The sequence below is a fragment of the Lygodium microphyllum genome, chromosome 11, assembly GCF_053477565.2.
Source record: "Lygodium microphyllum isolate KBCC chromosome 11, Lygodium_microphyllum_v1.1.10, whole genome shotgun sequence".
Classification (NCBI taxonomy): Eukaryota; Viridiplantae; Streptophyta; class Polypodiopsida; order Schizaeales; family Lygodiaceae; genus Lygodium; species Lygodium microphyllum.
In genome coordinates, this window is record NC_141145.1 from 140,150,342 (window position 1) to 140,163,557 (window position 13,216).

The 13,216-nt window shown below is 40.5% G+C and overlaps 1 protein-coding gene across 4 annotated transcripts; it reads left to right on the forward strand.

Annotated features, from left to right (window-relative positions):
- Positions 1–257: 257 nt before the first annotated feature.
- On the forward strand, positions 258–7,235 carry LOC148029439 (putative pentatricopeptide repeat-containing protein At3g15130). Of its 4 annotated transcripts, none has more exons than XM_087688252.1 (3): positions 258–550; positions 775–2,019; positions 2,123–7,235. In XM_087688252.1, exon 3 carries the CDS (start codon positions 2,181–2,183, stop codon positions 4,866–4,868), a length of 2,688 nt encoding a protein of 895 aa, XP_087544378.1. In that variant the 5' UTR covers positions 258–550; positions 775–2,019; positions 2,123–2,180; the 3' UTR covers positions 4,869–7,235. The 4 variants fall into 4 exon arrangements, with proteins under 4 accessions (XP_087544378.1, XP_087544379.1, XP_087544377.1 ...); XM_087688253.1 differs by having other exon boundaries at positions 775–1,209; XM_087688251.1 differs by having other exon boundaries at positions 734–1,111; positions 2,123–7,233.
- The last annotated feature ends 5,981 nt before the right edge of the window (positions 7,236–13,216 follow it).

The following is a 13,216-nucleotide window of genomic DNA, read 5'->3' on the forward strand; positions in this document are numbered from 1 at the left end:
GTCCCATCATATTTTGCCATCAAAGGAAATTCTTAATATTTCACACATTAGATGTGAGACACATTGTATTCTGTGTAGCACACAACCACTTCTCTTTTGCTCACAAAATAACAAAGCAAATGAGGCGAAATCTCATGACCTTTGCAAAGTTCACAAATTGCACAACTTGCCTCTAGTAGGTCTGGCCGGCAACCAGACCATTTAGTATATAGAATATAGGAGAACAAACCCTCCCTACATCTCTTACAACATTGTCCCATCCAATGAAAAGATTTTGCATCTCTTAGGACTAGCAAGATTTTTCCCATCCGAATAAGAGTCTAGACGCAAGCTACTTTTATCACAACCAAAGGTTTACGAGTTTGCTGTCGATGTTAATTGGCACAATCAGTCCCTGACAAGAGAAGTTCTGCGCCATCTGAGGAGACGAACCGTTTACCTCCACAGCCACAGCACTCCATGGTTTCCCTTCTGCTCTGCTCCCCTAGAGCCGGCTCGTCTCTGTATCTGCAATTCCACCTTCCTCTGACATTGCGATTGTCGTCTCTGGGTATTTTTCTTCTGCATTTTCTGCTCCTTGCTTCAAAATTTGAGCTTGGAGTTAGGGGCGCTCAAACTAAGAACAGAATCAACACATTCTGAATGGACAGGGAATGGCTTGCTGTTATGAATTTTCTTAAATGAATTGGTTTCCTCATTTGTCTTTCGTAATTTGCTAAGATGAATGGAGCAGATATGCGATAATATGGATGTCGTTGTGCTGTCCGTTTCCAGGAATGGCTCCCATCTTGTACAATTCCGGGCTTTATGTGAACACTGACTGTCGGGACGCAATACATTGTGCCTGTTTCTTCAAATGAAGGCAGCATTTGAAGTACTGCAGACTTGGATTGACAGAGGTGATGCCATTGGTCAATACTGAATTTTGAAGAATGAACTTGCCAATGACTGAAAGCAGTGTTACCTGGCAACATCAGTATGGTCAATATGGCATGATAACACCCGGCGTTGTTGATTCGCACATGCACTTTGTAAATGTGAGCATGGGGTGGGCTGGCTCAGGTCATATTCACAACACAACTTCTGTCAAACTTCTACAAGAACAATCCAGGTTGATTGGCCCCTTCACATAGATAAATATGATAGGAAGCAACGGCTCCATTTGAAAGCGCAGAAGAAGCTACTAGACGACTGCAAGCTTTATTTGTGGTGTGTTCAAGCAACACAAACAACTCGTGGATAAGTGCCTCTCTGTGTTGTAGAATTTGTGGAATATGAAATGAAGCCAATGGGTACTTGAATAGAAATTGGTAAAGATAGATTGAATGTTGCCTATTGCAGAATTATCTTTGTGAAAGCTGTGCGTTATGCTTTAGCTTTGGCCGTCATTTAAAACATATATCCTATTGCAACATGGTTCTTAGAAAACCATAATTTGGATGTATGGTAATTGGGCTATTTTAAACTTAAACCTTGTGATATTCAGACGAGTGCACTCTTCCTTGCGCATTAATCAGCAGATCTTTGAAAAAGTAAGAGCAAAAGAAGAGGGTGATGTTTGCAATGAGGTGCTATATATAAAGCTTGGTTGAGGGTTTCAAGGTGGATTAGTCTTCTCAAATGGCTCAGAATAATTTCTTTTGTTGTTTAATACTTGACCTTTTGCACTTTTGTCTCACCCTACATCCAATGTTACTTGTGTTATCACCTTTTTGAATTCCCTCTTTGTCAATTTGTATTGGTCTACTTCAAATAACACACTGACTTCTGTTCTTTTATTCTGGCAATGCTGGAACTTGCCTCATTCTATAAGTGATGTTCGTAGTAGGTATTGTTTTATCACGCAGTTGAATCGCCTATTTGATTTAGTTCAACATGTAACATTCACCATGAAGTTTGGTAAGGTTCTGGAGAACCCATTAATTTTGTTTTGTAATTTGTAATTTCTACAAGACAAGGAGCCAACATCAGATACTGTTTTGTGTCAAACACACCACAAAGAAAGCTTGTAGTTCACTGGTAACTACTTGGGCTACTTCTTAGAGCCAACTTTGTTTCTTTTTTATATAATCTAGCTTTTGGGAGATATAACCTTGACTAATTACATGTTTTTGCTGGCCAGTCTATTTTTGGATCATACTGCTGCTAGATGTCCCATAGATTTTGCTAACTTGCATGCGATGGATGTGCCGAATAGAGATGCAAATCTCCTGGACATGCCATGGAGTTATTTTTCCCTGGATGCTTTTTGCTCAAACTTGCAAGAATGCACTTCAAAAAAGGACATCTTCACTGGGCGTCACTTATATCTGCTCTTGGTATTCTATGGGCTTGATTCAATCTCCATTGTGGGGGATTGCATCATTCGCCTTTTCATCTTGTGTGACAGCATATGGGAAGCTGATAAAGCCTTTTGGAAAATTGCACAACCAAGTGTTTGTACATGGCATGCAATTATCTCTGCATTTACGTCACATAAAGAAATGAACATGGCTCTTGGATACTATCACAGAATGGTGGAATCAAGTATAACACCAGACAGCTTCATATTTACTTGTTTATTAAAAGCTTGTGCTGCTCTGGGGACATTATTAGAGGGAAGGATGATGCATGGCCAACTGATTCAATTCGGACTTCAAACAGATCTGTTTGTTGCTAGCGCACTCATACATTTTTATGCGAAATGTGGTAGGCTGGTGGAAGCTCATCAAGTATTTGATGGGTTGCTGCAGCAGAATGTAGTCACATGGGGAGCATTGATTGCTGGATATGTCCAGCAGGGTTTTGCACATTCTGGTCTTGCACTCTTTCATGCCATGCATCGTGAAGGAACAGAAGCAAATGAAGCTATTTTTGCATGCATCTTCAAGGCTTGTAGCAGTTTGGGAGATTTGGATCAGGGGATGTGTTTACACAGCCACATCACATGCCGTGGGCTTGAAGCAGATGTGGTAATAGGGAACAGCCTAATCAACATGTATGCCTCATGCGACAGCCTGGGGGAGTCTGAGGCTATTTTTGACCAGTTACCTGATCGAAGTTTACTGTCATGGAACACAATGATCTCTGTTTATGCACAGAATTATCATGGTTCTACAGCATTGGAGCTATATGAGAGAATGCAATCAGATGGTGTTTCCCCTAATAATGCAACATTTTCATGCATGCTCAAGGTTTGTGCTGGGTTGGGATCTTTTGAGCAGGGGAAGCTTGTACATGATCAGCTTATCAAAGATGGAACACGGCTGGATGTGTTTGTTGGCAGCAGTCTTATTGACATGTACTGCAAATGTGGACATCTGGAAGATGCATGCAAAATCTTTGATGATTGGCCAGATAGAAATGTTGTTATGTGGGGTGCCATGATTACAGGGTATACACAGCATGGATATGGCCATGCTGCTCTAGCACTGTTTGAAAAAATGCAAGAAGAACATGTGATACCCAACAAGCACATTTTTTCATCGATCTTGAAGGCATGTGCTTGTGTAGGTGCTTTGCTGCAGGGTAAGTCTATACATGAGCAAATCCTAATGGGTGGATTTGGCACTTGTAACACGATTGGAAATAGCCTCATTGACATGTATGCTAAATGTGGAAACATGGATGCAGCCTATAAGGTGTTTGAAGACCTTTCTGATAGAAATGTGGTGTCATGGGGTGCCATGATCACTGGGTATGTCCAGCAAGGACATCCACTTTCTGCCCTGCAACTTCTTAAGAAGATGGACTGTGAGAACATTAATCCAGATAAAGTTATATTTGGCTCTGTCTTAGAAGCATGTGGCAGCATGGGAGCCACAGAACAGAGTAAGCTATTACATCATCAGGTTATCCTTAGGGGTTTTGACTCAGATGAAATATTAGGAAATATTCTTATTGATGTTTATGCAAAGTTTGATTGTATAGAGGAGGCATACTGTATTTTTGATGACTCACAGCATCAGAAAAATATTTTATCATGGACATCGATGGTTTGTGCAAGTGCTGAACATGGCAACTTCTCACTGGTTAGACAGTTTTTTAAGGATATGTCAGAGCAGAGATTGATGCCAGATAGAGTAATGTTCACAACTATTCTTCATGCATGTAGTCATGGAGGGCATGTAGAAGAAGGGACAAAGTTTTTTCGTTCAATGATGGAAGATTATGGTATTAAACCCACTATTGAGCATTTAGGGTGCATGGTTGATCTCCTTGGGCAAGGAGGGTACTTGATTGAGGCAGAAGAGTTACTGGAAAGTATGCCATTGCCACCTGATTGCACTGCATGGACATCTTTGCTTAGTGCATGCAGGAAATTCGGGAATGTGGCATTGGGAAGAATATGCTTTGATCAAGCCATTAGGTTGGATTCTGAACTTGGTGCTGCGTATGTGCTCATGGCCAAGATATATGCCGATGCTGGAATGTGGGAGCATGTTGGTGAAGTAGAGGAGTTGCAGAATGGCTTTGGTGCATGGAAGATGCCAGGGAGGGCCTGGATTGAAGTGGACAAGAAGGTGCACGAGTTTGTTGTGGGAGACCGAAGTCACCCATTAAGTGACAATATTTGTGCTAGTTGGAAGAGGTTAAAAGGTGTTCTAAGAGAGAAAGGGCATCTACCACGAGTGGAAACACAGTCAGTGACAATGTTAAATAATAGAGAAGAGTCCCTGTTTGAACATTGTGAGAAATTAGCCATAGCTTTTGGGCTCCTCAGCACACCTAAAGGTGCAACCATCCGTGTTGTGAAGAATCTTCGAGTGTGCAGTGATTGTCACAGTGTAAGCAAGATTCTTTCCAAAGTGGAAAAGAGAGAGATAATCATAAAAGATTCGCATTGTGTTCATCAGTTCTCTGAGGGTTTGTGCTCTTGCGGTGAGTAGTTCAAAATGGGGAATTTCTCCTAATTGGTATCTTCATACAGCAGGATGAAACACAATCAGTGCTGAGTCTTCATACTTCTGATCTGGGGAAAAAGAAGTTGTGGGCAAAGCTCATCACTGGGCAAAGTGACACTGCAGAAAATTTTACATGGGAATAAGATTGTACTGCTACATTCTGGCAAGTGCTAAGTGAGTTCCAATTTGAGCCAATGCCAAGATGTTCTTAGAGAGTTTGCATCTAATAGTATGGATGCTTGCTATCTGTACTGCCAAATGAGCAAGTTTGGGGTGACATGAAATCTTTTATGCTGCTCACAATGTTTGGTCTTTTTTTGCATCCAACTTGTCATCTGCACATGGGACCTGGATCCGCTTTGTGCTCTGCATGAAATGGGCATATATTTACAAGTCACAAGCTGGTCAACCATAATGACCATTCTAAACAGTCATAAACTATGAGAAGCAGCAGCAGACAGCTAATTAAACATGTGGCTTCACTATTGGTAAAAGAAACTCAGAATGTTGCTCTACCTCAATTGGTGGTGGTCTTCAAGTTAAGGTGCATGCTCAAATCTCAAACATTCTGTTGGCCCTGGAGCAAGTTTGCACTGTTAAATCATTTTTGTGGATTACTACTTTGTGAGAGTTCCCTGTTTGTTAGCATTGCTCATAAGCGCATGTGCCCTAGAAATGATTTAGAGTATCCTAGCAGCAGCTCATGAGGCGAAATTACATCAAGTTAAGTGGTAGTGGTTCCTTCTTTGTGGAGTAAAGAGGTGCCTTCAAGTGGAGCATACCAGCCCTTCTTTTGAACTACTTGCATGGTGGCATAGTTTTGGATTGGAATGTGTGGTGCTTGGGCAATTTTTTTTGTGAAGGTCAAATCTCTCTCTCTTTCCCCCAATGGATTTACGCTGCAGATAATGAATTCCTAAGGAACTTTTAACACGGATAATATAAGCAATTAGCATGGTTTGGTGTGCATTATATCATTTAGATGTGATTTGTGTAGTGGGACCTCACTGACTCAGGGTTGGAGGTTCAATTCTTGACCTGCCACATACAATAATGAACTTTTTCAAATTGGGAAGTCATCCTTCATTGCTTGTGACTGTCCCAGGGATGCAAATCATAGAACCCGTCTTCTTGTCACATGTGGCATAGCAAGATGTTCACGGGTACTCTTTAGGGATATAATGGGCCCAACATAGTGGGAATCTTTCCTAGAAAGGATGCATGCTAATGCAAGCAAGCACTATATTTCCAAGCTTGCAACAACATAAGACAATGTGTACAATTGATTTAATTTAGTATATTGTAATTGTGCTCCAAATTAATGCTATATTGTACATGTTCCAGAAAAACAGAAAGGGCAATGCTCACTTGTACTATGTGCACCCATGTACCTGAAGAGTTTCAGCCATTGCTTGGATTTTCCAGTGCCATGGTATTTAATGGTGGCTTCTGTTCATATATCTGGAAGCTCTTTCAACTAGATAGGAGCTCAGTATACTTTCTGGCAGTCATGTAGGAGATGATTCAGTATACTTTCTGGCAGTCATGTAGAAGATTCATAGAAATGTCGGACATGCACATGTTATTCGGCTTCATGTCAGTACCCTAAAATTTCTTTCATGAGTGAGATGATGTATATGCCATTCTGCTATTTTTTTCTGAAAGAGAAAATGTCCTCATTTAGTTCAAGTCTGTGATGACCTATCTAAAGCTGGCTATTCATATCATGTCTTGTCAGTGATTTCCAATGACTTCCGCATCTGTACTTCAAATGTGTACCAGACTTGTCTATTGATACCCCCTCAGGCATGTCCTTGTGCCCCAGTGCTGGATCCTGACAAGTGAGCAATGCTACTACTACCCCCAATTCGATGATTGTGGTGATCAGGTGACGAGCGCATAATCATAATTTGCTGGCTAAAGGGAAATCCCATGGGCAACGGTGGGGGCTTTTCCAAAGCCTTCATCCATCAGCGGTAATCTAGGCAATGACCCGTGTGCGATTACCAATGCAAGTGTTATAGGTTGAGAATATGGCCTGCTGTTCTGATCTGCAGACAATTTAAGACAGAGAGCTGCAGTGATTTCTCCACACCACCATGTTAGTGATCAATTTGATTATCTTAGTAAGCATGGCGCATGCACCCGCTTTAGCCCTAGTAGTCATACCCATCAATTGCCATAAGCCTGTCTGGCATTAGTAATGAGCGTGACTTATGTGGCATATTAGTCGTACCCTTTGGATACCATAAATGTATATTTTCCGTGAGATGAAATTATCTATGTCACAACTCTTTTAGTCTATGAAATACTAGATATACCTAAATGTTGGCAGGTCATTGGGGTTTGCAAGACATTTATCCTCTACTTAAAAGTATTGCAAAAGGAGCACAATACCTAGTTGATCATTTTGGAATTGTCCCATCTTCATGGTCTTAGATTGCTTAGGTACTCTTAGATAAACTCTCCTTCCTTGAAAACATGAGATCATTTATGTGCGTCAACATGGGCACTAGCTCTGTTTTGTGCCTTCCTAATGTCGATGTGTGCAAATTTTCATTTTTCATCCACATCAAAACAATTGAGCTAATTCTAGAGTTTTTGTATTGGATGACATTAGAGTAAACCTAACTATCTTGTTTGATCTACCTTCTACTTTTTTTAATGGAAGGTTTGCCAGGGGTGCCATGTGGTGGTCTTCGATCCTCCCCACAAATTGCATTGCCTTGCCCACATTGTTGCTTCTCTCTCTTCTGTCCTATGCTCACCACCCAAGGCACACCATGATGCACACCTGCACACCTCCTTGTGTTGCTCTCTCTCTCTCTCTCGTCCCAGTAATGTATAATTTTATGATGTAATTACACACACACACACACACATACCCCCTTATATATAATTAATCGATGTAGTTATATTATTACATAATATAAATTAATAGTTATCATTACATTAAATCTACTTTATAACAATAATTAGTTATATCTACAATTATATTTGTAAAAATGTCAATAATATATGTTAATTATACAATAATATAACTATGTCAATAATATAATCACACCCCACCGCCAAACAAAGGAATTGCCATTGAGAGGGAGGATCCACCTTCAGGAATGAGATCTTCCCTATCACCACCAACATGTCCGCCACACTACAATAGGTATGCACCACAACCTCTTGTGCAAAGCACTAATTTTATAAAGTTGGAGAAGCACATGTTGTCAAAGAGGATCCCCAACAACCACATGTGACTCAATCCCCTCTTGGTTGAGAAACAATGCACTACAGGAAGAAAAAAAGGCCCCTGACAGCATGTGCATTGCACATGGGTAGTCATTAAATGCAACATGTGTGGTTATTTAAATCTTGGTGCATGCACAGGAAGGAAAACATTAATACATGACGGATTTAATGTACATGCATTTGCTTTGTGTGGTGCAATTATTGCCAGTTCAATCCTTTGTGATAAAATAAAAAATTTCAATATTTTTGTATAATTGAAAAAAGAATATTCTCTCTTTTTGGTGTAGCACTATCTATATGCATCCAAGTGTGGTTTTGCAAGCATAGAGCCCACCTTCTCACACACTTGGCCATCCAACCTGCTTGAAGGAGGATTGGCAGGAGTGGAGCACCCTATCCTTATGGATTACAGACATGTTCCGATTATGATATTAAGACGAGGCCGTGGGTGAGATCCACTATGGATTCTATCACTTATTGGATTGCAGACAGCCACAACACATGTCCTTGAGAGGCCCACAAAAGTTAAGCAAGGTAAGGGAAATGAAATGGATCAATGTTGCGCGGAATGTAGAATCACATATATTTATTATGATTATCCACAATGCAAGGTAAGCAGTAGTGAAGTAAGCTTATTTACAGTTGTTTACTGCAGAGCAGAGGAAGCGAAAAGCGGAAAAAGAGGCATCAAGAGGAAAAGCGCAAGGCGGAAAAAAAGAAAAGGCGCTCTACAAGGGAGTGGGCCCAGAAAAAATCTAAAAAGCATGGGAACAACCACCAAGAGTCCAAGATGCAACCATAGAAGCTGCAAAGAAACCAAAAGCAAGAAGGCACACCTTTAAATATAAAGGTGCAGCCAAAATATTTGTAAAAGAGCGGTAGGCTCTCTCTTGTGCAATTTGTAACCATGAATAGGTGGTAGGACTAAGCTAGGAAGTCAAGGCAAAGGAAAAAAGGGCCTAGGCCACGGCTGGCCATGTAAAAAAGGGGATGGATGCCCATGGGATTTTAGGGCATGTATTTAAAGTTCAAAAAGTGAACGAGAGCTCATTTTTTGGTATGTGGCGAAGTGGATTTTTCTTTTTTCTCTCCTTTTCTCTTGCTTGCTTGCTTGTGAGTGCTTGAGGGAGGGAATGTGAGTGAGTGAGGGAGTGTGTGTGTGTGTGTGAGGGATCTTGATGGTGAAGCCCTCCACTATCTCCTCTCTTCTTCTTCTCTTCTCTTCTCTTCTCTCATCTCGCGCATGGCTATGGATGATGGAGCTTGGAGGAAGAGACTTGAGGATGCTTGAGCTTGCATCACGAATTGTGGAGCTATCAGAGTGCTTGAGAGAGGAAGCAACTCAGTCGGGCATCAAGGTAAGCTTACTACACTCGTAGAGAGGGATAGTGTGTCGACTGTGTGAGAGGTAGCCATTAGTGATCGCTTGAAACACTTGAAGGAATAAGCGGTCCATGGGTATTGGTGGTTGAGCGAGAGCTCCCTTTACAACAATGGAGATAATCAATGGTAAAGGAAGTTAGCATTGTAGGTCCTATGAAAATGAACAACTCAATAATAAGCAAAAAGAGTACCAATAAAAGGAGAAAGAGAGCTCAACTTAAACTTTAGGGCAAAGGTCTCTCTTTAGTCCCACCAACCACACTAGTCATTAGGATAGAAAGTGTCACAGCAATACCACAAATTGCAAAAGAGACTATTGCTAAGGACAATGCTTATCTCGACCCAGTGCAACATTGAGAAGGTCAAGGAATGGGTGAAAGCAACACAAGAGGAGTTGCATAAAGAATAGGCCAATAACCTTCCTAGCTTGTCTTGCATGGCGAATGATCAATTCCCGAAGGAACACAACAACCAGATGAGATTGATTCCCGAAGGGACACAACCACCAAATAAGATCATAATTGAAATGATCAACTTGCCTAGCTTGTTTCACATACTGAATGATCGATTCTCTCGAAGGGTCACAACAATTAGATAAGATAAGCAATATTGGATATACATCCTTGCAACCTTAGAATTGTCATTCACTAAGAAGTTGGAGTATCGATTTGCCCATGAATGCATGGGTAAAAAAGATGCACTGGATGCCACATCTCTCATCCTCAAACCTTCCATTTCAGTGCCTTTTTTCATGATGGCCCTTGACTTAGCACAACCACCACATTCTAGGGCTATCTAACCCTAATGGATAGGCTTGAGTTGCATAAAATCCTATGCTAGTGGAGGTTGTGTTTCCAGAATCGAATCAATACCAATGTAACTATCTTGTAAGAACTCTTGAATAATCCCACATGGGAGTGGACAAGCTTGCACCAAGCCTTATTTGACTTCCATAAAATCCCTTCATCTCATTGACACAAAAGCAAGGCTTAGATGCCAAAGAGATGAGTATTCTAAGGACTATTTGTCAATTCAAGACGATTAAGATTCCAATTTAGACTAAGTGGACTATGACATTGATGGCTACACCATTGAGCAAACATACTTGTATCCAAAACCCTCATAATCTAAGAGTCTACTCATTGCTATTGGGTTTGTTAGAATCACCTCTGAATTAGATTGGCTTGATTATCTCGAGGTTCTTGAATCACCAACAAAGTAGGCATTAGAATGATGTAATATGCGCTAACCTAGAGGTACTCTTAGCCAATAAAAATCAAGACAAGGTCCAATAAAACACTATGAGAAGATTTGACTCTAATATAGAAGGTGATCATGAATCCGAACCATAAATTTCCCAACCATCCCAAACATGCAAATCCAAAACTAAACTTCGAGTCCATTTGAGAAGAAAACACTTGAAACATGATGCATGTAGTATTGACTCAAAATCTTGGAGTTAGAAGAAACTACGGGATCTACCACCATGCTTTAGAATGTTTAAGAAAAGTGATTGAGTAGTTTTCTTCCTTGGCACTAAACATGAATGCACATCCAGTGAACCCATTTAGGGACCAACAAAAGGGTCAAGGAGGTGAATATCGCAGAGCTAAGAGAATCCCCAAAGCCTATATATATTACTAAGGACCTCAGTGTAGAGGATGAAGCACGACTTGTGGAATTATTAAAAGAATATCGAGACATATTCACATGGAATTACTCTAACCTTAAGGGTATATCATAGCAAGGCCTTATACACATGACCCCACTCAAACTTGATGCCAAACCCATGAAATAGGGATTCTATTCCATGAATCCTCGCTATGTCCATCATGTCCGAGAAGAGATTGAGAAACTCGAAAAAATAGGATTTATCTAGGGAATTGAGCATATGGACTAGGTATCACCCATTGTTGTGGTACTCAAGAAGAATGGAAGAATTTGAGTATGCAAAAATGATAAGAAATTTAATGCCACAACCTTGAGAAATCCTTATCCTCTACCTTATACAAATCATATGATTGAGCAAGTGGTAGGGAAGAAAGCATATAGGTTCTTAGATGGCTTTTAAGGATATAATCAAGTACAAGTTCACTCAAACAACATACCAAAAACTACTTTAGCCATTGAGTGGGGAGTCTTTGCATATATTGTCATTTGGTTTGAATTGATTGGATGCACATGCAACTTTCCAAAGGTTGATGTATACTACCTTTAAGGACATGCTTCAGAAGTGGCTCAAGGTATTTGTAGATGACTTGTGCATCCATTCTACTTGGGAGGAGCATCTTGAGAAACTCTGACTTGTCTTTGAGAGATCATAATAGTATCGCTTGCTCCTAAATCCTCTAAAATGCCAATTTTGGGTAAAGCATGATACCTTGGGACATGTATCCAAAAATGAAATTTTCATTGACACATCCAAGATTAAGGTTATAATGAATCTCTTAATGCCCACCAACTCGAAGAGGGTACAATGCTTTCTTGGCCATACTGAGTACTACCATCTCGCTTTGTGTTGAATTACATAGTAATTGCTCAATCTCTTTACAAGCAACTAGTCACTTGGACATGGAACAAAGTGAACTAGACAATTACATTCCATGTACACATTGATGCTTCCAATATTGCAATTGGAGCCATGTTGTGCTAGCTCAATGAACATGACCTGGATTTTCCAATGAGTTTTGCTAGTCAAAAACTTATTGAGACTAAAATAAATTATCTAACCACAAAACATGAAGGCTTAGCAATGATTTATGTTGTAAAGAAATTTCACCATTATCCAATTGTTGCTACACCATTTACTTTCTTTTGTGGACCACCAAGCGTTGTTGTATCTTGTGAACAAGCCTTGTGCTACTAGATACATCCCTTGTTGGCTCCTCTTGTTACTACGATTTGACTTCTTAGTTGTTGTGTGTAAAAGAAAATAACACTACATTGCACTTGTCATCATGAGTGACTAGTGGTGAAAAGGCCACATAAGTTGATGACCAACTCCCATATGCTCACTAAGAAGCTTGGCTTTTCAAAGCCAACTTGATGCCTCAATGGGCAGATGACATAGTCCGTGTCCTTGAGAAAGGTCTACCAAAATGAACAATCAAGAAAGCATGATTCACATACCTTCTAATTAAAGCCCGAGCATAGCAATCGATCGTAGGTCAATTGTATCGTCTGGGGCAAGATGGTCTTCTTAGGAGATGCATCTATGAGCATGAGATAGAGGCTGTGTTACAAGAGACACATGATGGCATTGCTAGAGGACACTTTGAACTAACCATCACAACCAAAAAAGTGCTTCAATCACAATTATGGTGGCCCACACGATTTAAAGATGCAGTTCCTAATTTATCAAGCACCCTTGAGTCCCCAACTGCACGACCAAATGTGGATTCTCCACTAATGTCTTGGCTCGTCAGTGCAGTGCTATTCAAGGAGCATCTATTGTTAGGACTGTCATATCTAGTCATTCTCGCTATTGTAGCTTGATGTTGTTGCTTTCTGCTTTGACTAGATGTAATCCGAATGCAACACGTATGTGTTTTTGCAGTGTGGCATTTTTGCCCTTGTTGGCTAGATGGGCCCATTGAGGTTCTAGGGTCTCTATTTGTCTCTATTCGGGTACGGGCTTTTGGTTGCTCTTTTGCAAGTGAGAATCCATGCTCGTGTAGAGTCATTGCTACACTAGGGCCTCTTTT